General features: G+C 39.1%; 1 protein-coding gene across 4 annotated transcripts in view; it reads right to left on the reverse strand.

The window, feature by feature from the left end:
- Positions 1-890: 890 nt before the first annotated feature.
- The window catches only part of CYTH3 (cytohesin 3), a 49751-nt gene continuing 27141 nt past the window's right edge, over positions 891-23500 (reverse strand). Inside the window, exons 4-13 of one of the 4 annotated variants that reach the window (XR_003534258.1) lie at positions 20821-20939; positions 17063-17143; positions 14916-15028; positions 13359-13507; positions 12481-12592; positions 5352-5428; positions 5198-5269; positions 4913-5067; positions 3515-4309; positions 891-2529 (exon numbers count right to left, since the gene is read on the reverse strand). Coding sequence is in view for 3 of the 4 variants with exons in the window: in XM_027683408.1 (XP_027539209.1) it covers positions 4237-4309; positions 4913-5067; positions 5198-5269; positions 5352-5430; positions 12480-12592; positions 13359-13507; positions 14916-15028; positions 17063-17143; positions 20821-20939 (954 nt within the window). In the remaining variant the exon portion in view is untranslated. Of the gene's footprint in view, positions 4310-4908; positions 5068-5197; positions 5270-5351; positions 5431-12479; positions 12593-13358; positions 13508-14915; positions 15029-17062; positions 17144-20820; positions 20940-23500 lie in introns of those variants that run through there. The other 3 variants (XM_027683408.1, XM_027683407.1, XM_027683409.1) reach the window with 3 other exon arrangements.

A 23500-nucleotide genomic window follows, 5' to 3' on the forward strand; every position in this document is an offset into this window, starting at 1 on the left:
TCAGTGTAGGGGAGAAGATGCTGCCGGTGTGACCCAGAGAAGATCAGTAACCTGGGACTGCAGCTGCCTAGACAAGGATGCAGAAGCCTTTCTCCTCTGAACTTAAAAGCTTCCCAAGCCAGGCACAGGCTGGGAGCTCAGCAGTAGCTTTTTATTGTGTGCGACACTAAAAAACAGAAAAAGAAGGAGCGAGGTTAATGTTTTACTAAATACTTCATCTTTTGGTACATGGAGAACACCGTAAAGCCAAACAAACCATAAGTGTACCTGCATAATGTTCCTATGGCAACAGTTATGTGACGTTACATAAAGTAACATGGCAAAGTAACCAACATACCTGTCCTGTATCTGGCTTTTTTTTCCTCTTTTGTCCTCTGGCTCCAAGGTTTGGTGTCTTGTCCTTTGTCCGATGAGTAACTCTGGCATAAACGTGTCAAAGCAGTTCAAGTGGTGACTGTTGTACCTCCTTCAGAGCCCCAGAGGCAACAACTGCCCGACCTGGCTCTGGAGCAGCACAGGGAGGGCCCTCGGTGACACTTCCCCGAGAGCTGAGGAGCAGCATCAGCTCCTTCTAATTGAGGAAACTAATTAATCTACCTGAGGAGAAGAGATCTGATTTCCCCCCCTTACATTTGACTGAAATTCACAGAAGGGAACTGACAAAACACCTTAATTTAGGGTGGCTCTCAAGGGAAACCAGCTCTTAATGGAGTCACACTCAGTGGCAGCAGCTGAAGGGTTTTCTCTCTGAAAAATTAAACCTGATAATTTGAATTACTGTGCCTCAAAGCAGGGAAAAGAGGCCTTTTAAGTAAAATTAAACCTTACTCTCTAAAGAAGTCAGCAATTGCCTCCCAAGCATTCCTGGTAAATGAGGAGATACACAACTGTACAGTTTCACACTTTATTTTTGAGAAAACTGACAGATTTAAGCAACAGATCTTAATGATAAATGAAAACATTAATATTGCAGTGGCTTTACATAAGAACATCACATTTTTAACAGTGATACAGAGTATTTGTCATGCAAATCACTTGTGTACACCAAGTAATACTTATATCAATACATAACTGTACAGTATTTACATTTTATATTTAAACTCTAGCTAGAAACATTTTCCAAAAAAATATAGAAATGAAACTGGTAAGCCACAAGTCTTAATTTGTAGCATTTGGTCTACAACAGACCTAGCTTTTCCAGCAAGCATATCTACATAGATATGTAATAAATCTTAAAAATATGCATTGTTTTTTTATATATGAAGCATTATAAATGCTGCTCAGTTTACAAAGGTTCAGTTTTGTACCAGTTTAAAACAGTTCAAAATGTTAAGTGATGCTGAGCTTATTTTGTCAGAATATTGTAAAATTTAAGTCAGTCCAGCTGAGCTTAAGTTTTCTGTACAGTTCTCTCCCAGTTGCACTGGCAGTGCCCAGTGGGTCACACACTGAGCACGTGGCAGGAGCAGCCTTGGCTCTTGCTGCCCCTGCAACATCAAAACCAAAAAGCTGGAAAATTATCCAAGTTTCAGTGCAACAGGAAGGGAGAACCTGTTGTCCCCAAAGGACTTTTCCTCAGCATGGCCAAACTGTAACAGATCCTGCTTTAGGCCACCGAGCAGCCACTCTTAGTAGCCACCCCTGGACTTGAAGCCCAATAAAAAAAAAGGGAAAGGTTGAGAGATTTTTCTTCACCCTCGTGGATAGTACCTGATATGGCCAAAATTTTCACAAGCCACTTTGTTTTACTGGCCTCGTGGCCTGTGGAAATTTTGGGCCAGTTTCACTCCCTGTTAATACTGTTACAAGGAACATTTGAAATCAAATATTAACACACACGAGAAGGCTGTTCCGTTAGCTTTGGTAAATTAAATAGATACATTGAGCACCACAAGTAGCTGTTTAAGATGTTGCATTTCAATGCTAAGAAATAATGTATTTCCTGCTATAATATCCTCAGTTACATGTTACTCTAAATAATTACTTCTGCAGGATATAAGAACTTCAAAACTAAATACAGCAAATGAACTCTCAAGGCATTTCCTTCATGCTCAAAGGCAGACATCCTCACCTGGTTAAATACATAGGTTTGCTCAAAGGTGACATTTCAGAAGATAAGAATTGATACAAAAGTGCTTCAATGGCTTATTCATGCTTTTGGAATCTCACATTTCTCCAGAAATACTTTATTTGCTGCCTCTCACCTTTATGCTCACTAAGTACCACTGATTGGCTTGTCACTATTTGCATTACAAATCTACTTGTCCAAAGCTAAGACTGATGGAAGCAGTGCTTGAAAACAAATCGTGTCATTGCAGAGTGGAAGACTCAAAACAAGTGTTGGCAGCAGCTCTGTCATTGTGCTGCTTCACAAACACACATAATTTCTATAAAGAGTCTAAAATGTGTTCCATTAAGCAAATTTATCCCCACACTGACACTTATTCAAGGATTCTACCTCCTTTGGTTGAGTTTTACTCCCTTGGAAGCACTCGGATTTGAACATTCACCCAAGCAATTCCACACACTCTGGGGAAAATCGAAGGTGTAGGAAGGTTTACTTTGTTCTTTTCCTCTCGGCCTCTTTTGCAAACATGCAATAAAGCAAAACACTCACAGGCTGGCAACCCATGCAAAACAAGGCAAATTAGTAAGACAGAACAATGAAACAACTCTCCCTTGCAGTTCAAAGGAGATTTGACACAGATCAACTCAGTGAGTCTGTGGGTTTGCCCCAGCAAAAAGTGCAGCACATTTCCCTACAACAGATCCAGAGATGCTCCTGTAACTCCAACAAGCAAAACTGCTTTGACATTTTGGGTCTCCAAAGTGTTCACTGGCACGGTAGGCACGGCTCAGGTTCAACAAGTTTGGGAAAAACGGAGTACCAACAGAAGCAGTAGGGTCAAAAAAGCCACTTTCTGCCTCCGTTGTGGAATCAGGGGCTTTACCCTTAAGAAAAGTGTGTGTGCCATCAATAGAAAACACTGGAGTAAAATCTGCTGTAGCAGTTGACATGTTCCTGAAAGACCCATCAGCAGGACACAAGCATCTTCTACAAATGACAAAAACAACAGAGATGTGCTTGTGGGGGAGTCTACCTGCACTAGGTCATCCATTTATTTTTTAAGTAAAAATAAGGATCTCTCTTCATTTTTTAAAATATCAACTGCCGAAGCACAGATCTGAAAAACTGCCTCAAAGAATGCAAGTACTGAACTTCTCTGTATGTCCAAAGTTTGTTATCAAGCAAAGGAATGACTCCTGCTTGCTTAACTCTCCAGGGCTGCATCCTACAGAAAGATTTCACCTTTTTGGTTTTTCCCTTGAAAAACATGAAATGCATGTGAAATTATTTGGGGGTGTTTTCACATGCAAAGCCTAAGCTCACTCAAGCCCTGTCATTCCTTTAATACTAACTTAGTGTTAATTAAACTACAACGTATCTAAAACATAAGAAGGATGTTACTATATAAAAAGCAGATTAAACCAGTCATTAAACCTTAGTGCTTACTGTGAGTAGGAGCAGACAGGAATAAGTTTTAGCCAACTGGCAAATATCAGAGCACGTCTGTGCTTTGTGTCATGTTTACAGGCTCAAAGCTTTGCAGCTGGGACCTGCCTGTATTTCAGTGCACATCAACCAAACCCTCTGGCACCACGAGGTACCTACACAGCTGCCAGTCTGCTTAGTTGCACTTCTGAAGAAAAGCTGTTTCCACAAAGGCAGGAGAGAAATCCTGACTGAAAGCTGCACTCAGCTGTCCCTGGGAAACACACACGACTTGGGAACTCACGTGGAGATGGGGGGGTTCTGTTCACAGGAAAAGGAAGTGCCAGATCATGCCGTGCTCCACTTTAGTGAGAGATGAAAGTCTTAAAGTCACTCCTCCTTCTATGGGAAATGCACTCAAATGACAAGTGTAGGACATTTTACTGTCAGCCCTGAACTCCACCCCTCCCAACCCAAGTAAAATGAAGTTGTAACTAATACAAATGAAAACAAGGCTTCCATGTTTTCAGTTGAATTCTCTGGGATTTGAAGCTTCCTTCAAATTATATGCCAGTAACTATTTACCCTGAAAGGTCTTGCCAAGTTTTTATGCCATAGTAAAGTGTATATATATATAAAATTTACAATAATTGTCTTCATTTAGTTTGTCCAATTTTTACATTATGACTCCACTGTATGCTCATTTATAGGTTGATGCAGGTCTACAAGTCACTGATTGTGTTCTATTTCTTGTTTGCAATCCTTCGTTTCCTTGTTGCCAGCATATCATAAAAGGGATCCCTGCTGATACTTGCTCTGGAAGGAAAAAAAAGGAATCATCAATTTGGTTAACAAGTGCCCGGTTTTGAAAACTGAAACTATTTTATTGTCTCTTCCCTGTGGATGAGTCCACATTCTTAATAAGATAATGGATATTTGACTTCTAAGCACCACAAATACTTCTTTAGCAAAAGATGCTATTCAGCTATGATTTGTTAAGAGTTCATACCTTCATCTTGACTATTATTTATTTCTTGGGTCTGTTTATAAACTTTCCAAGAGAAAGTCAAGCTTTGACAGGTTAAAGCTACCTGTGAACACACTTAAGATACATGTCACCAAAGATAATTATTAGGTAAAGTAAGAAACCAACAAAATTAGGTTTAGAGGCAATTCACACAAGGTTTTACATCTGCTTAAAAAAATAAATCTGTATTTTCCTCATTTGAGTTAGTAGCACTATTTCCTTAGGACCAGACAGTAACAGGAGAGTTGCATCTTGATCCATCAACCCACAGAGCTCGTCATTAATCCCAGAGGACACTGCAACATCAGAGTTCTTCAAACAAGGTAGAACAAATTCGGTTAGTACCAAACTCTGAAAAGAGTTCTGAAAGGCATTTAAGACTTTAAACTCACTTGATAGATTTAATCCACTCTTCCTTTTCTTCTGGGGTGGGAGCAGATATTCTGTACACTACGTGGTTGCCTTCCACCACTCTGCCATCAGCTTCAGTTTTACAGGCTTTAATTACTTGACCTTTATGACTGGGGTTATAGAGCTCAAAGCAGTTCTGGAGAGTAGAAATCAAGAAATAAATTTAAAAAAAACAAAACAAAACTGACAAATATATTCATTTAACAGTACAATTAAGCTCTATATGGTTTATTTCATTAAAAAAAATAAATATGAAACTATCTTACTGGTTTTCTAGGGTCTTCAACTTCTCTTATGCTAAGATTTTCTAACGGAATAATTCCTCTAGGTTCTTTGTCCTAAAAAAGTTAGGAAAATATCACATTATTAGCCACTTAAATATCCTGATTACAAATGAAATGCACCATGTTTTATACTCACTGTTGTGTATTCAAAGTAATACAGGCAATTATCAGTCAGAATAAACCATCTCCGTTTCCATGTTTTTACTCTTCCCCCTACAATCAAAAGGTAGGCTGGAATTAAACGTGTGCTGCTGTCAAGGCTTCAACAACAGGTAAGGAAATAATTTAGTTTTGCTTGTTTTTTCAAAATATGGTTTAATTCCTTAATGGTAAATGGATCAGGCACAGATGGGTGAGGTTAAAGAACACGTTACTGCAGCTCTTGTCCTGAGGCAGCGCTAACTATGGTGGTGCTCACCAGCCACAGGAGCCGTGCACAACAGCACAGGGCCAGCCCTGATCCCTCTGTCCAGGCCTCCCCAGGGGTTTATTGCCCCAAGAACATTAACACACACAGTCCTGGGCACAGCCAGTGCTGCCAGGGCCAGGGGAGGCTGAGTGAGGCCAACCCGGGGCTGCTTTAATGCCCACAGCCACTCGCTCACGCTGGCAGTGGAATTGCATGGATAACCAGCAACTGGGTCCCAGCAACAGGACCAACTCCTCCACAGCTTGTCCTGGACAAGGAAATGGTCCTATCAATAAAATTAAGAGCATTTTATCACCTTCCTGTCAATCCACTCGTGAGCAAACACAGGATTAGGAACTTATCTCTACTTTCAGATTTAACATCAAGTGCGTAAGATGCTTATAAATATCACTTACAGAACAAATATGATGGGCCATCAATAAGGAGCAAATCCTAAGCCAAGACATACCATTTTTAGTCATTTGTCATTTATCAGAATTTTAAAAACTTATTCTCTTTATGGGTTAATATATCATTGACTACACCTGACAGGAGAAATCACTACTGCTCCAAAAATGCCAATTTTTCCTGCATTAACAGTTTAGACAACAGCAACCACAGAGTTCTTCCTTACACTTGTTAATGACATGCTATAGAGAACAGTTTCTTTTTAGAAACACATTATTGTTTTGGCCCTTTCAGTTTTTCTGCCATTGGCTGCTTCAGAACATGTTTAGTTTCTCACTACTACATAAACTCATTTCCAGGAAAGAACTGTAGATAAAGCAATCACATGTTATTAGTATACAGGCTTAGATCCACCATAGTTATCTGACTTCAGGATTATGTCACCACCTGTGCATCATCCATTCAGCAAGGATTTCATCTCATTAACTCAACATTTCAAAATAGTTGATCTTGCTACTGAACACCCGTGCATAAAAGAGCACCATCACTACACACAAGACACCCAGTTTAATCCATGTCATATCACCAAATTTAAGACACGAGCATAATTTTTTAATCTTTTTGTTCTACTTGAGATAGGTGGAGTTTTGTTTAATACGGCAATCCAAATCATATTAAATTAAAGAACAATTCTAGGAATGTCATGACATTTCTGGATACCAATCTAGTGCATATTTGCATTCCACACCAAGTGTGTTGCACGTTGTATCTTCCTTTTGCTTGGTTTCACAACCTACAGAAAAATCAGTGCTAACACACTGCAACATTCAATGTACTCAATAAACTTCACGTTTCCACTCGATGCACACGTATCTTAAGAAAAATTTAATCTGCAAGCAGGTGTGGTGAAATAAGAGAAGGCAAAATAGTGCAAGATGCAGAAGCCGTGACACAATGAATGGTTGAGTGAACTGGAGACAGTGAGGGAAGAACTGGTGGCATTTTAGTACAACCACTGTGATAGATCCTTAAATAAAGCACTGCAGAGACATTCAAACTGGCACGTAAGTCACTAGAAAAATTCCCATCACCTTGACCGAGAGCTGGGTCAAGTATCAGGAAGTATTCGGGTTTGGAATGACAAACTTGAGCTTGACTCACTTCCAGATCAATGAATAAGCAGCTGCCAAGTCAAGGTGACTGCCAGGGCACTCCTTGTGATCACCACAACATGACACGTTTTCATATAACCCAATATTAACTGCCATGACTTTAAGTCACGTTCTGCTCTCTAAGGTTAACAGGTTAACACCACTTAACATTTGTACCGCCCTAAAACATCACCACATATTTCAGGTTAACAGGTAACATCAGCTATCAGAGGTCCTGGCTTGCCCAGGTCTAGCAGAGAAACAATTCAGGACAAGAGAGGATGAAACAAAGAGAGAAACATGTTACTGTCATAGAGCAACTTAAACTGAGCAAAGGTGTTTCTCATAAACCATGATATCATGTCAGAACACAATAAAAATATCAGGTAATAACCATGTATTTAAAAGAAGGCCTGCTTATAATTTAAGGCAGAAGTAACGGACCTAAAACACCTCCCAGAACAATATGAAGTGCCAAATAGTAAACCACAGTTTTACTACTGTGGTTCAGTGAGCTCACTGAAATTTTTCCTGACAACATCCCCTCTCTCTGGAAAAGTCAGATTTCTCAAATCTGAAACCTTCTGTAATCATCAAAACTGCAGCATGAAGCTTTTGTCAGGAAACATTTCCTGGCTCCAGGAGAGTATTGATGTTGAAGCCAGAAAGAAGATTAAATATTTCCAACATCATCCCTCTTACTGCTCCCTTCTCCCTAAACCAGCCAGTAGCAGCTCACAGGGTTACAGCACTCAAGTGAGTCATGGAAACAGACCCCAAGTCCCTGCTCCACCAAGCTATGAGTTACTCTTCCAGAAAAAAAAAGCAAGCAGTAAGGAAGGATTTTTTTGCAGGATAAGGAACTACTCTCACATGTCAGTCTCTGTCTCCCCACCCCATTACTTAGTTGCAGCTGTCAACAGCACAGAAACTCTAATAAAGCTCAAAATCTAATCTGTACTAATCAAATTTGCAGAGGTCACCATATAACACACATTTAATGTGCCTTTACAATGGGCTGCATCCCAAGCAGCTGGTTGATGAGGCGCTGTGGCCCGTAAACACTGCACACAAGATTAATGGGAAAGAACTCGTGATAACAAAACATTCTTTTCCTTGGCCGGGATTGCTGTAGGCTCACAAAACAACAACAAAGGGGTTAGTAACATACTTCATCTCTGACTCCAGCTGCCAGCCTTTCAGAGATTAAAACTGGAAGGAATTAAGTTAGCAGAAGAGGATCAAGAAAACTAGAGGATGAATCCATAAACATTTACAGAAACGGAGAGATAAGTGACATACTTCTGAAAGATCCAGCTGATTAACAAAAATGCACAGACAGCTCAAATAAGAAACTATAGAAGCACGGTGTCTTAAAGGTGGAAGTCTAAGGAAACTACAAGAAAAGGCCACACAGCTAAATGTACAGAAAGAGGAACAGAAACCCTCTTCACCTTTGTAACTCAACATAGGATCATGGGCAAAGTACAAACTAGACAAACAAGGGAAAAACAACTGGCAATGACTTAGGAAACGCAAATCCCCAAAGTAAAAAACACCTTAAGGCTTAAGGCAGCAATGTATCTAAAGTTAGAAAATCCTACCCAGATCTTCAGCTAATTTATACGAAAGCTTTAGAGGGGAAGGAGAGAGATGCACACACAAGAATGTGTTTTCTTCTCAGTTCACTTAGATACCACCAGGCAGAAGAGACTCAGCAACTGCACAGTTATGCAGATGACTGGATTGAAGTTGGGGTTTCTTTTAAAGTTTCCCTTGACAACACTGTCTGTCTCAGCCTGGGAGGGCACCAGGCTCCACGAGGGCCAGGCAGGTACCGGAAGGCACCAGTTTCCTGATCGGCCACCACTGTTCTCCCTCCCCAGATTAGGGAAGAGAAACAACATCCTCCCAAGGACAGATGTGCTGGAATAAGCACCACTGGCGGGACGGGCCCGGATGTGCAGCTTTTGGACAACCTCCAAGCACTCTGTAAGCTCCTGACTGGCAGAAAAAATTAACACACTCGTGCGTCTGGCTCCAATCATTTCCTCTCCAGTTTGGGGGAATAATGTCACAGTTTCCCTTCAAGTAGAAGAAAATATTACACAAGCTGAGCAATTTGTCCAGAGAAGCTGCTTTAGGCAAGGGAAAATTTCAAAATACCGTAGAGTGGATGGCAGAAAATTTCATGGTACCAACACCACTCATAATTACGACGTAGAAAAATCTGAAATCTCATGATGTCTCACACTGCTCCAAGTGAGGACTCGCTAGCACTCAGCAGCTTTCAGTTTTTGACTTGCAGCATTCATTTTCATTACACCAGGCTGCAAACCATGCAGAACTGGCTGATAATTTAGGTCTACCAAGATAAAGACATCTATATAAAGGCACCAGCTAAGTCTAGATAGATAAAACCAGAATTGCTGTCTGGCTGCCAGGTTTGGCACTCAGACTTACAGGGTCACCTCTGAACAATCCAGAGCAGCAAACTCTCCAAAAGCATTCCACACCTTCCCAGCTTCCTAAAGCCCAGTGCCAGGCTTGAGGGCCAGGGTGGTCTTTTGGACACATGAATTTTACAACATATGAAAGTTTCACAATATCCATCTTCTGCCCAGAGGAAAATCAATATAGTGAGAGATGGAATACTAAAAAAAGGGGCACAAATAGATAAATGGGAAGGGCTGGCTGTAAGAAATACCAAATACAAAATACTGTCTTGATATAGTCGGGGTCTGGAAGTAGTCTTAGTCATGTTTATAGTTTTACATAAAACTTTCTATTTCAACTTTTATGTATTATCACAGCTGAGCACTTAAGCTCTCATACAGGAGTAGTCTCCTTAGCATTTCAACAATACTGACACTTTTACTATCAGAATCTTCCAGAACTGAAGGAAACTCTACCCATTTCACAAGAAATGTGTCCCAACAGAAAGGACTGTAAAAATGCAAACAGTGTGGACTCAGACAGCACGCTCAACATACAGTTTAAGACTCCTGGTAAATAGGAAACTCAAGAGAGACGAAAGAAAGAAAGAAAGAAGAAAAAAAATACAACCTGCCAGGTTTATTTCTGGTCATTGCTTCTAAACTAGCAGTGTATTTGTCTGTACCAGTCTGTGTCTGCTGAAAAAAATGCAGTCTTTCACGGAAGCACAGCTCCAGGCATTTCCAGGCTGATTCACCGGAGGCTTCTGGACACATTTCATTTCTTTATTCAAATAACCCTCACCCTGTGGGAGTGCTATGTGTAACACCCTCCTGTTTCACACACCCTTTTACTACTGGGTTTTCTGTGCACTGGCTCTCATCTACCTTGTACATACTGAAAACTGAGCCAGACTGTTCAGTACTGACCTCTGGTTTATTGACCTTGCACCAGAGCCAGAATGTGCAGGAGCACCTGGCAGCTCTCACTTGTTTTCAGTCATTACTTCCTCAATTTCTTTGTTCCTCTATTTTTTATTAGATCTCTTTTATGTCTTTTATTTCCAGTTTCTTCCATGAGGAATGCTGTCACTCCTCTACAAACACTCACATTTGATGGCACTCTCAGTAGGTGTGTAGGTATGTGAGAGAGCACTGGGAACAGAAATAGGGACAGTATGGGCTTACACCCAAACTCTTCTCCAGGAAGCACATTCTATCTCCATCAGCTTGAAAAGCTATCAACTCATACTATAAAATGAAGAAAAGCTGCAAAGTCATGTTTGAAACTGCGCCAGCAGAGCCAGTGCACATCAAAAAGCCAGAGCTTTGCTCTTCTGTAGTTAGGAAGACAAAGAGCTCCACAGCATCTGTAGCACAGAGGTCAAAATAGGACATTGGAGAGCATGTGAATGAATTCCAAATGCTTCCTTTTCACATCCATTTCTTTCCAGCACAACCATGACCACTGATTTCCAGGTGCAATCAGCAGAGCAGGCCCAAGGCTCTATCCAGGCTCTACTTTCCCCATTCTCCCCATGTGCACACATCCCCTTGCACACTTCAGTCACCTTCTCCAAGTGCAAAGTTTCTTCCACTTTAACAAGCACTTAATAGATTAAAGTGGCCAACAACTGGCTCTGTTGATTGTGCACTGGTGTTTAAATGTCAGTCTCCTTTATATAGGAAAAAAATTCCCCACAGCCAAGTAAAAAACTGAATTGCATCAACTTCAGGAGTCTGTAAACAAGGGCATCTTGCAGTGCCAGGAGACTGAACTATCAGAGCTTTCCACAACCCTAAATCTGAAGCTCATTTAAGACTCTGTTCAGTAAGCTAGTGTTATTTAGAGAGGAAAATAAACAGGAAAAAGAACAGTTTTTATAAATACATAGTTCAAATGTAATCCATCTTTCAATAGAATCATCGATAAACAAGTGACAAAATCACTCAAACTTCATGACAGAGTAACACTTGTTTACTCCCAGTAGAGATTATTCTGTCCTTGTTGTGTTCTTCCATGAGTAAGGAAAGTATGCTGAAGTCATCCTTATTTTTCTGCTTTACATATAAACACTTTCTTCCTTTGCAGAACACACATGTGAGTTAGACACCGACATGCCGGTCTCCCAGAGCACCACTGATGACACTGTTAGTGACACTGAGTGAAAAAGCAAAATGCTACAACAAACCTGATTAAAAAAAGAAAAAAAAAGAAACGAAAAAAACCCAGGAGGCAGGAGGAAGAAAATAAAAGAATGAGCAACTGAAGAAGAGGGGACTGGAAAGCATCAGATACGTACCTCCTAATGCAGAATAAGCAGAGACAGCCAGTCACAGAACAGAAAGGTGATAGGTCATAGGCCATAAGGAAAACAAGAAGGCACATTTAAACCACTCATTAAAAATCATAGCCAAAACCAAACCAAGAGAAACTCACAAATAATATGGAAAAATAAAGACATACAAAAATAACCATTTGAGGAGAAATCCTTTTTTTGTACACAGAAAACTGAGTTGAAGTATCACACAGTTTTCTGAAATGACCTTATGGAGACTTAGTTGTTATTTATCAGTCACAGCATGTGGTAAATACCATGTGGCGTTTCCTTTTTGTGGCCGAGTTTTTATTTCTCGTATCTCAGAAATAAAACTCCGAAGTCTGAAACAAGATTGCTAATTTGGGTACACAAAATAAGAAGTAACAGCCTTCAGATGTAAAGGAGCTACTTATTTTGGTTCATCCATTTTTAAATGCAAAGTTAATCCTGTTACCTTCCCAAGGAAGCAGATAGACACGGAAGCAGCAAACATGCTAACAATGAACAAACACCCAGCAGCACAACTGCCCTTGTGACTAACCTAATTTCAGCAGCCAACCTTCTCTATCTGGATTAAAAAAAGTATGTGTTAGGTCATTTCCATCATCCTCTGGAATTTTAAACGGCTCATTCTTAATACTTTCGTATAAATTCTAGAAGAATAAAAAAAAAGAAAGGAAAAAGACCTCATTAATAAATGTCTTAATAGAAAATGCAACCAGGAGATCTTACTGCTTCTCACACTGTTTGTATTAAAAGCATAGGAAATACTGTCCATCAAATACTGGAACCTCCCTCCCCAATCTTTACGACTTCCATCAAGTTCGATTTTAAACCACTTCATCTATAAACAAGTCTCTCTTTTTAGTACCAATTTCATAAGCACTCCCAGCAAAGACATTTTAATTTAATTTCAGCATTCAGCATCAGGTCTCATTTAGAACAAGTTTTGCCAAATGCATCTGGGTTTTCAGAAAACGGTGTGGGCCATCACACTGTCTTACAATACATGTTTTTACTCATATCCCAAGGGACAGGAGGGAGCTCCACAAGACACATGGAAAGAAATGAGAGGCAATAACCAATTATTTTTACTATTTTTTCCAGTTTTCTCTGACTTATCCAGAAATACTACTTTTTTTCATAAGAAGCCAATTCCACAAGAATTTTGCCATCAGCAAACTAGAGAGTGTTTTCTCTGAAATCTCCTCTCCTCAACAAAAGGTTGAATATAGGGAGAACGAGCTCAAAGCAGCTTGTTCAAAGCAGTGAATATCACAAAAAGCTTCTTTCAGCTACTCAAGTGGTTATGCAAGCTAGAAAATGTTCTTCTCGCCTTCCCTTGACAAATCTGCCTGAGAACTGCTGCACACACTTTTAAGTCTGCTGTTGAAAACACCAAGCCATGCCTGGTCTTACCCGTAGTAATTCCTCTGGGAGGTCTCCACCTTCATTAATTCCACGATTCATGGAGATAAACCTCTCCACGGTTGGTTTATCCCGCACGTTGTGGTTGTGCAGGCTGGTGTTTAACATGATGATGGCAAATGAGAGCACATAGCACGTATCTGAAATCAGAGGGGCAAAAATGGTTTGTCTGTGTGTTGTGGCACCAACCTGTAACATTAATATACAGCTCATCTTCACTGATAAAGAAAGAGAAACAGGTAGTCAAAAAGTCCTGAGCACTGTACATAAAAGTCTCAAATCTTTCTTTAAACTGTTGAAGTAAGCCTAAGAAGAAAAATGTTACATTTCAAATTAAAAGCCAGTATGAGAAAAACAGTATGAGAATCCAAAAAAAAAAAAATTAACTCTATGAAATCATTGCTATCACCCTAAGTTAGCATTTCACTTAAAGCACTGAAGTGTTGTTGGGCAGAATGTTCTCTGCACACAGACTGCCTAGATCATGTGGTAGATCCTATAATAAACTTGGTCAATCAGCCTCCTCCTACTCAAAGTATTTCCAAAGCTTTCTCAAAAGAGAAAGAACTGTCTCTTCAAAATAATATTCTGAATTGCATTTAGAAAGACTGAAAATGACACTGACTCAATTCCTTGGCATTGAGGAGGTAGCCAGTACTACTGGATAATATCAGAAGATGACAAAGGAAATCTTATTGTGCCTCTTGACATGGTTGTGATTACAGTAAATTCTCCCAGAGTTCAAGTACAAGATTCTGTGTAAGAAAAAGAAGAATGGAAACCTCTCTGCTACATAGAGGAAAAATATTCATGCATCTTCAGCATTTTGTTTTCAGTATTTTCCCCCTCTAGCTGTTGCAGACCTGCTCTACATCAACCTTTTCCTAGCCTATCTGTTCCTCAAATTAAGTGATAAACAGCAAACTATGTGTGCCCATAACCAAACAGACCAACAATCCCCAGCATTCTGGGCAGTATCACAAAGTCTTGGTAGCTTTTATGATCTGAGTAATCCCAAACCAAATAACTCAGTGGGAAACTGAGGTGCATTTCTAACTGAGATGAGTTATTGCTGAGCAGACTGCTAAAGAGAATGGATGACTTTCCAGATAATACACTATAGCTACATACAAGTGGACTTGATACAGAGATAGTGAGGTATAAAGTCCTTATAACTGACAGATGAGATCATCCAACCTATTGGTCTCTTCTGCCCTTAAACCCCTGACTGAGAATCTTTCTTTTCCAATCCTTTGACAAAATCTTTGGTGATATTTCTGAAGTGTGCTTTATACTTTAATTGACTTAGATATATATTAATGTTAAAGTTTTAGAAATGGAAATGCATTCTAACCATAAGCTTGCATTGCGTGGATTGGACAGTCACATTTTCTCAGTTCTCAGAAATTTCTCATTTCACATACTATTTTAACCTGAATTTCCAAACTGGCCATTGTCTCCTTGCATCAGCTGTACAAGAACATATATATTAATTTATATTTGGATCATATATGTACTTAAGAACCCCTGCTGTCTCCTGTGACTAACCTGTAGACTGGAAGACTCCTGGGTTACAAAGGCAATAACGTGAAGCAAAAGCTTCCATCATACGATCAATTTTTTGAGCCTCTCCTGGGAGTCTGAAGCTCCACAGAAACTGCCTACAGAAGGGAAGAATAGTTGTTACACATTCCAGTATTTATATATTAAGCATATATTACTAACAATCCGAAACAAACAACAACAACAACAAAAAATCAGCACTGTCTATATCGAATGTCCTAGAAATATGTTCTCAATCTCTCAACACACAAGTCAGGAGCTATTATAAAGCAACATGCACAGATGGCTAGCCCAGAAATTCAGCCAGCAACACTGCATGCTATCAGGCAAGATAATATGGCAGTTCATATTCTGAGGCTCTCTCTTTTTTCCAGACTGGTAAACAATTTTCTGTATGCATCCCATTTTTGCCATGAGAATGCTATGGGGGAAAAAAAATGAGTTCAATCCTCCCTAGGTTTCCTGGCTACAAAAAGCAATGAACAGTCAGCTAGTCTTTACTTACAATGTAAAAAGACATATTACACAAAATATTTCTGGTAGGGGAGAGAAACAAGGAATACAAAAAGACTTAACATCTTTACTGAAACTCATCAAAACCATTTTAAAAACAGTAACAACAGCAAGAAAATCCCAGTGCTTAGAGAGAGATGCTGCCTGTCTACATTAAGTTCACCCTACAAGACTCAGACCTAGGTCTTAAAAAGAATGATTTATGTTAAGATTTCAGTAATTTTGTAATATATGCAGCAGATCTGTGCTGCTGTTTTAGCATCATGAACTGGAACACAGTTTACTTTTGTGGTTTACTGTTTCTACATGTAGGTACACTGGAATGCATACAGGACAGAAGTCTTCACAAATTTACTTTTGGCACATTGTGGTACTGAAAAGTTCCAACGAATTTCATCATTTATTCTTTTATCTCTTAGCAAAAGAATTATCTGAATTAAACCAGGGTCTAAACCAGCAAAGTTACATGCTCTGCCATGCAAAACAAGTCCTCGCTATTCCCTGTACACTGGATGCCAATATAATAACAATTTATTCCTGTCTTCATCAGTTTTCATTTCAGGACATTGTATTAAAGTGTCACAGGCCATCTTTAGTTTGTCAGCTCTAGATACTCTTTTACTCACCTCGTGCAACGTTCCAGACCACGAATTTTGTAAGCTACCAAAATACAAACATTTAATAGTAGCAGCTGCTAAGGAAGAATAAAGTCAAACCTAACGTTAAATTGGGTAAAAGGGACAGGAATACGAAGCCTCCCAGACAAGCTTCAGCAGCCACAGAAAAGGCTTCCTTGGCTCAAATCTCAGGCAGCTCAAGTTATCATCACCACATCACTCAACCATAGCAAAGCTGTTCTGACTCCACATCACAAGGCACTGCACCAGAAACAAGGATCACACGGACATTCCCATTTATCTGGTGTCAGGAGGGAGTCACTTGCAGCAACAAAACAGGCAGAACTGTCTGAGTCAACTTAATTTGCTGGATCTGTTACGGATTTTCACCGAGAGGAGAAGGGACCTCACAAGGTCACTGTGTGCAAGCAGCCCAGAGAAATCAAGTGAACTGTTCATTTAGCAAGGGGAAAAAACATACTGAGATATCACACTCTCTTTCACATGACAAGTGGGAAACTCTAAGGGAAGTACAAGGAAAGCACTTGTTTCAAAGTTTATCTCTCTGCAATTGAACATCATCACTGATTATGGCCGGGGATTTCTCCCCCTCCCTGCCCAGAATGACAAGTTGAGGTGGAAGGAAAGGAGGAAGAAAATTGTTTAAGTAAAGAGTTTGTTTTCTTTTCTAACCTATCTCTGTGCTAAGATTTAAAACAGATCTTCAAATGTCTACATGGCAGGAACACCGAGGAGTTACAGCTACATTTTAGTTGCTTGTATTTGTCTGAAATAATCAGGTCGTCACCCCCAAGGGCAGCACACACAAGCCATGGGAAGGGTTAAACAGAGCTGTCTCTGCTCAGTTGCACAGTAATGCTCAGTACAGTTGTGCTGAGCTGTAGAGCAGCTTTTTGACCAATAAATCAACACAGTGACTCATATGAACATGCAATTTGATGAAAGGAAGCTCAGGTCAAAAACCGAAGAGAATTTACTCACCTTAAGGCTTGTACAAGATTGAGATCAGCGAACTCATGGAGTTCAACGAAAGCCTGAAGAACTTTAATATTAAATTCATCTCTATGAAAAACAAAAAAGGAAAAAGACAGTTACAATTCTGAACTTTAAAGACCTGTTAGTTATCTCTATTTGCTTCCAAGAACAAGCAAGGAAATAAACAATCATACTGATCAAATAAAGTCCTCAGAAATAGTCTACACATTTATTTGAGAGGTATTTTAATATTTAACACTAGTATTTTGCCCATTTTTGCTGGTAGATCAACAAGAGGTAATGCACTGAAACTGATTTTAGAACTGCTTATTTGAATTACCCCAAAATGGCCTGGCTCTCTTTGCTTCACATTTGTTATTACCGCACCTGATGATGCCCAACAAATGTATTTGGTAAATGCTTTTGCAGAAAGAATTCATTGTGTCATGAACTCTTAAACAATGGTTGATGGAAAATTAACTTCTTTCTCCACAAAGCACATGAAAAACAAACCATCCTTTTTCCCTTTAAGAACAGAAAATATTAAAGCAGTAACTTAATTTATGTACAAAGAAAAGAAACAGAAATGCTTCAACTGATTGTGTCCAAGAAAAAGAACAGCTTCTGAAAAGAGCTGCTTAGTATGTACTGTATTCTTATTCCATTCTCAAAAACTGTTACAATGAAAGTTTACTAAAATCAGAAGAAGTTTTGAACGAGCTTCCTCTCAACCCACCTTTTACATTTCTAGGTAAATCATGAGTCAAATGATGCTTTGCTTGATATAAAGGTGTTTAAATGCAAAAGTAACATTTAACCAATAATGAACATAAAACTATTTGGATGCAGACAGAATTTAGCCTGCACCATCACTGAGCTCATATGCCAGAAGCAGAGAGGTTTCTAATCCTCAGGGTGTGCTTTAAATACATCACCAAGACAGAATGTTGCATATCAGCCTCCACCCGAAAATAGAAAGGTGTGTACCCCCAAGAATTATCTGTTGCATTACTGACTAACTGCATAGTCAGACTAACCTGTAACACTCACCACTAAATACCTTAAAGCCAACTGTTCATTCATTGGGATGTTCCCACATTGTTTACAGAAAAACACACCAGCTCTGCCAAGCAAATCAAAGCAATTCTCATCAAATTTGGCAATGCACAGTCCGACTGTGCGACTGCTTTCTAGTGAAGTGGCATCACAGTGTAACAAAAGAGAGCATCCACAGGGGTGCTACTAAGCAAAATACATTGATTTTGTTTATATGTTTTTGATACTTGTGCTGGGTACGCCTCCAAGGACACAAGCCAAATAACACAGAAGGTCTAGGAAGCCACTTAAAAATATAAGTGAAGACTTACCCACACAAAATAAATCTTAAATCTTTTATAGGATGTAATTCATCCTTTATTTATTGTAACTTTTTAGGTGTTATCTCAATCCATTTTACCATTCACTTTTTTTTTTGCTGAGTGCTATAAGACTATGAAAGTCATTAATTTAAAATATATCTCTTTATGGCAGAATGTTATACAAATATTTCATTCTGTTGACTATCCTGGTCTTGTCTTCAGCTATATTTAGCTAGAATGCAGAAGTAATTCATGATGGGCCCCCCAAGAGGGAGTGGCAAAGTAAAAGAGAACGTCCTCAGACTCCAAATGCCTTGACAAAAGTTAGTGTGTAACTCAGCAAAAGCTCATCTCTAATATGCTCTGCCATTCACACAGCACAGATCACTTGATAGCCTGTTTCTGAGGGAGTCACAAAGGCAAAACTAGCAGCTTAAGACACCTCAATTGTCACATTTTATTTTATCTCAGGGTATTTATTTTACCCCAGGACCTAAAGGCTTAATACATTCTTTTCAGAGAAACATGAATAAAAATTATTAGGATTCTAGGAAATTAATGCTGCAGTTCAGCGGAGTATGATGAACCAATTCCCCACTCCAGACACAGCTACCTTGAAATTTCCATACACATTCATGATAATCAGATTGTCATCTCTTCACTGCCATCCCCTTACTAATTCATATATGTGAACAGAAAAAAAAAGAAAGAAATACCATTTGCTTTCCCATTACCATGTTAATATTCCACCCTTCACAGAAATGAAGAAACACACAAAAAACCAATTTATGTAGCCTGATTGGATACATTGAATAAAAGCTCCTTTTAAAGCAGAAGATATTTTAAAATTTCTTTTTGATTTCAACTGCTCCTTAAGATGGACAGACTGCTTCTGCCTTGTGGCAAAATAGGAGCAGTGTGTCAATTTTTTTCATTTCTCCCAAGATCTTATTCTCCAGTTCATAGATCTATACAAAATATCCTGGCTGAATTTGCTATTCAGTGTGATCACTAAATTTGCCAGCATGTAAGTCCTGAAAAACTTAGAAGATAAGATTGAATTGCATATTTCTCTCTATACATACTCAGTAATAAGAAAGGTTGCCCTGTGTTATCAGATTAGACCCCAGTGCTGTCCACCATCCCTGCCAGGGAAGCAGCAGAACGAGCACTAACTTTTTAAATTTTAAATGTGCACCCATTTAAAAGAAAAATAAATCACATGAATATTATTAATGATTCCAGGGAGCTTGGACATACTGGCAAGACCTTCCTGCATGAGCACAGGGTTCTGGGAATAGGGCTAGAAAAACTGGAAGTGTTTCAGAAGATGATACCAAGGTGCAGCTCTCAGAAGAGAACAGACTGCTTTATACATGTTATAGTTTTGCAATTATGGACATTAACATCTAAGTGATTTTATAATACTGATTGCCCAAATATTCAAGAGAAGTAACACAATTCTGTTGTATAAAAATTGCTGACATGTCTACATATTCTGTATAGAGACTCCACAGTGAAGATCTCTTTTCGAAAGATATTTATTACAGTAAAAACTTCCATTAAACCTAAATGTCAGGAGGAAATTGCTGAGCACAAACTAAGCTGTTGATGCTGTAAAGCAGACTGGGGTGTCTCAAAAGGGATCTGCCACAACACATCCCCACAGGAGTTTATCCTAAATGAGTCAACTGCTAAACCTCCACAACTGGCACCTGAACATGTGCCAGCACGTCACACACACACTCCAAGCCACCCTGCACTGCTTGTCTCTCGGCTGCCTTTTCCAAAATCAATTCCTGGGTTGCACAGCAATGGAAGTAATTTGCATCCTGGCTGTGTTTTGCAACAGTTGCATTAATATACATGTTGCATGTTTATTGTACCAGAACTGATAAAGATCTGGTGCAGATGCCCTTTGAGACACCTACTGACTCAGGGGAAGTCTCTGTGCAGGGAAGATGACAGCACCAAAACCTGATAACAACTATTGTCTCAGGGACTACCTGTTCTAATAAGTGATTTCTTTACTATCTGATTATTACTGATTGTCAGTCACTCTTCTCTGAACACAGCACCAAGAGGTACCAGAACTGTTGCAATACTACTCTCAGACATTCCAAAAGCTTACAGTGTTAATTCTGCACTATTGCCAAATTTCAGGGTTTTCTCAAAAAATAAATTACAGATAATTAAGCATCATCCCACAATGTACCCATTTAAAAACAACAACCTAACAGGAAAAAAACCCTATCACAATGCTGCAGCAGTTTCACATCCCGCTGTAGCTTTTATAGAGTAGCTGAGTAGTTCTCTCATGTAGCCTGTGAAGGGGAAGGTAACTACCCAACATCTATAAATATGCTTTGTAAACTCAAGAACAAAGTTTCAATATTTCTCTTTTACCTTTCACCGAGGTAATCTCCAATTACCGTTTTATTTAATCCTTCTCCTTTATAAAGGAACTGTGCAATGTCTTCTGCAGTGTTCTGCAGGAGGTCATTTTCTATCAGGAACTGTATTCCCTAGGAAGAACAATTCCAGAGGAAAAGGAATGTTATGTTTTCTTCCACAAGCATTTATGTAAATATCACTCATAACATTTGGTATTAACGTACTTACACAGACACATTAAGAATTACATCAACCTACAGATTTTTATGTTTTCAAATGAAATGCCAAATAAATGTTTTTCAGTTACATAAGCAGTATATAGTGCTAGTTTAAAGATGAAAATGAGAAATATTTTTAAGGCTAGTAGTACTAGGTGGCAGTTTGAATCCCTCAGCAACAGAAAGATCAAATATTAATTGAATAACAATTCCATGTTGCTCTTTGGAGTTAATGTGTGAGTTGGCCCTTGCAGAAATGTCTGCAGAGACGTAATCTGCAAAATCATATAATGAAGAGGTACGTGGAAACAACTTAATTACCACCATGACACGAAATAAAGCATCTGTTATAATCTACAAACTGCAACCCAATACATCAAGCCACTACTTGCCGTAGAAGTCGCAGCTGAAGATACCAAAACCGGTTTAAAGGAGTTTCTGCTGACACTGGGACTGTCAGAGGGTTCTGCCTGTGCTGGGACTAAACTATTCACAAGGGATTGAGCTGCACTGACACACACTGCTCGGGAACCAGCCAAGCTTCTATCATGGAGCTGCTACGGAAGGCAGGGGGAGAGTCTTACCCTGTCCCTCAGAGGGAATTTGATAAAGCCCCTGGACTCACTCCTGTGCCTCCAGAAATTACTGCCCTACAACTGGTACGCCCCGGGGAAGCCCAGGGAACTTTCTGCAAAGCGGCAAAGAAAGGAGACTAAGAGTTATATAAAGATTATGTAAAGGATGGAAAGGATGTTGTTACAACATTCAGCAGGTCATGAAAAGAGAACCAACTTCTTTTCCCCCCCAAAGGTGTTGCTATTCCTGCTGATTCCTTAAAACTGTTAACAGCATGCTAGTGAAAAGTAGAAATGGGAACTGTAAGGAACCTTAATGTCTTGGATTCCAAGTATGTACAAAAGAGGTTAATAAATTATTACTAATAAGTTCTACTACAATATTTCAGAATTTCAGAATTATCAGATGTTTTTCAATTTCTGCAAGTGGAATATATTTCTTTTTTTATTTCATTACAACTGAAAAAATTCCATTATTTTTTGACATAGCATAGGTGGCCTTCTAGTAACATTCAAAAAAGTAATTATCTTTCTGTTTGGCTAATTCTAGCTTTTGATAATGAAATGATTACCTCCTGACAGAAAAAAAAAAAAGTCAATATTCTGACCTAATTTAACAAAGAAAATGAACGATGATGTTATAAAGCTTGAAGCTTTCTTTAGAAAGTCTGGAATGCAATTCTCTCAAAACAATTTTATCATCATCTGAAAATTTCAATGCCAGGCTGCTACTCTGACAACTGAATATTTTGATAAGTCATTTCACAACAGACATGATTTCTTTGCAAAGAATCTCTCTATTTTACCTTGAAGCAGAAATAGTTGAGCTTCCCTTGAAATTGATCCCTACAAGGCTTATCTGATAACTAAATATTTATACAATATTTGACTACAAAACATAGTAGTTTTTCCCATACCAAGTTATCCAAAAAGCTCTGCCAACCAACAGAGAACTTTTCCTGTAACAACATCAGGAACAGCAGATTCCCTTGTCCAACACCTGGACCATATTATTCACGCTCAGTATAAATAGACTGACCTGAATAGTTTTCTTAAAGTTGTACAAGTTACTGATAATGGACATGACCAGAAGCATGGAAAACAAATTTCTGTGCACAGAAGCAGATACTTTAGCTTACTGTAAAAATCAATATAATTTATTTTTTTAAATTATTCTTAAGATGTTAAAGAACCAGAAGTCAAACAGACAGGAAAAGGAATCTGTCTGGGACAACAACTCCAGCCTCTGGGATAAATGGCAAAATAGGCCAGCCAAGCCCCCATCACCTCCTACACTATCTTTTGTCTTGATGCAAATTTTATCCTCTAGACTGACAGGAGACAAGAGACAGCTGCACTAGTTTAACTTCCCCACACAAAACTCCTGGCTACAGAAATATTCAATATTCACTACAAATATTGCATAGATTTAAGTCAATGCAACAAAATCTGCTTTGAGTTTCATCGCTTTCACGGTAACTTAATTACAGATTTTGCAGCTCTTTAAACCCAGCCTTTGTCACAGAGAATTCACTTCCTGGCTCAGCACAGGCAGTACTGACTTGAGTGCTGCACATTTCAAGCACAGCTTTATGTCTCTGCACAGGGATTCTTGAAGTGTTTTAGACTTTACCATTACAGCCCATCCCACATGTGCTGAGCAAACCCAAAGCATGTGATACTACATCAGGGAACTGCATTAAACACTATTTTCAGAGGGGGGGAAAGGGAAAACTGCTCTACACACGCATCAGAACATGTAAAGATCTTCAAATAGAAAGTGGTAAAAAAAAATTACCTCACTGTGTTCCTGCTAATATGAAAACATGAGAACTCTGTTATTTGGCTTCAAAGGAAAAAACTTGGTGGATTCAGCACAAGTATTATTACCCCAGTTCT

Source organism: Neopelma chrysocephalum, unplaced genomic scaffold, assembly GCF_003984885.1.
Source record: "Neopelma chrysocephalum unplaced genomic scaffold, ASM398488v2 Primary Assembly neopelma1_65, whole genome shotgun sequence".
NCBI classification, from domain to species: Eukaryota; Metazoa; Chordata; class Aves; order Passeriformes; family Pipridae; genus Neopelma; species Neopelma chrysocephalum.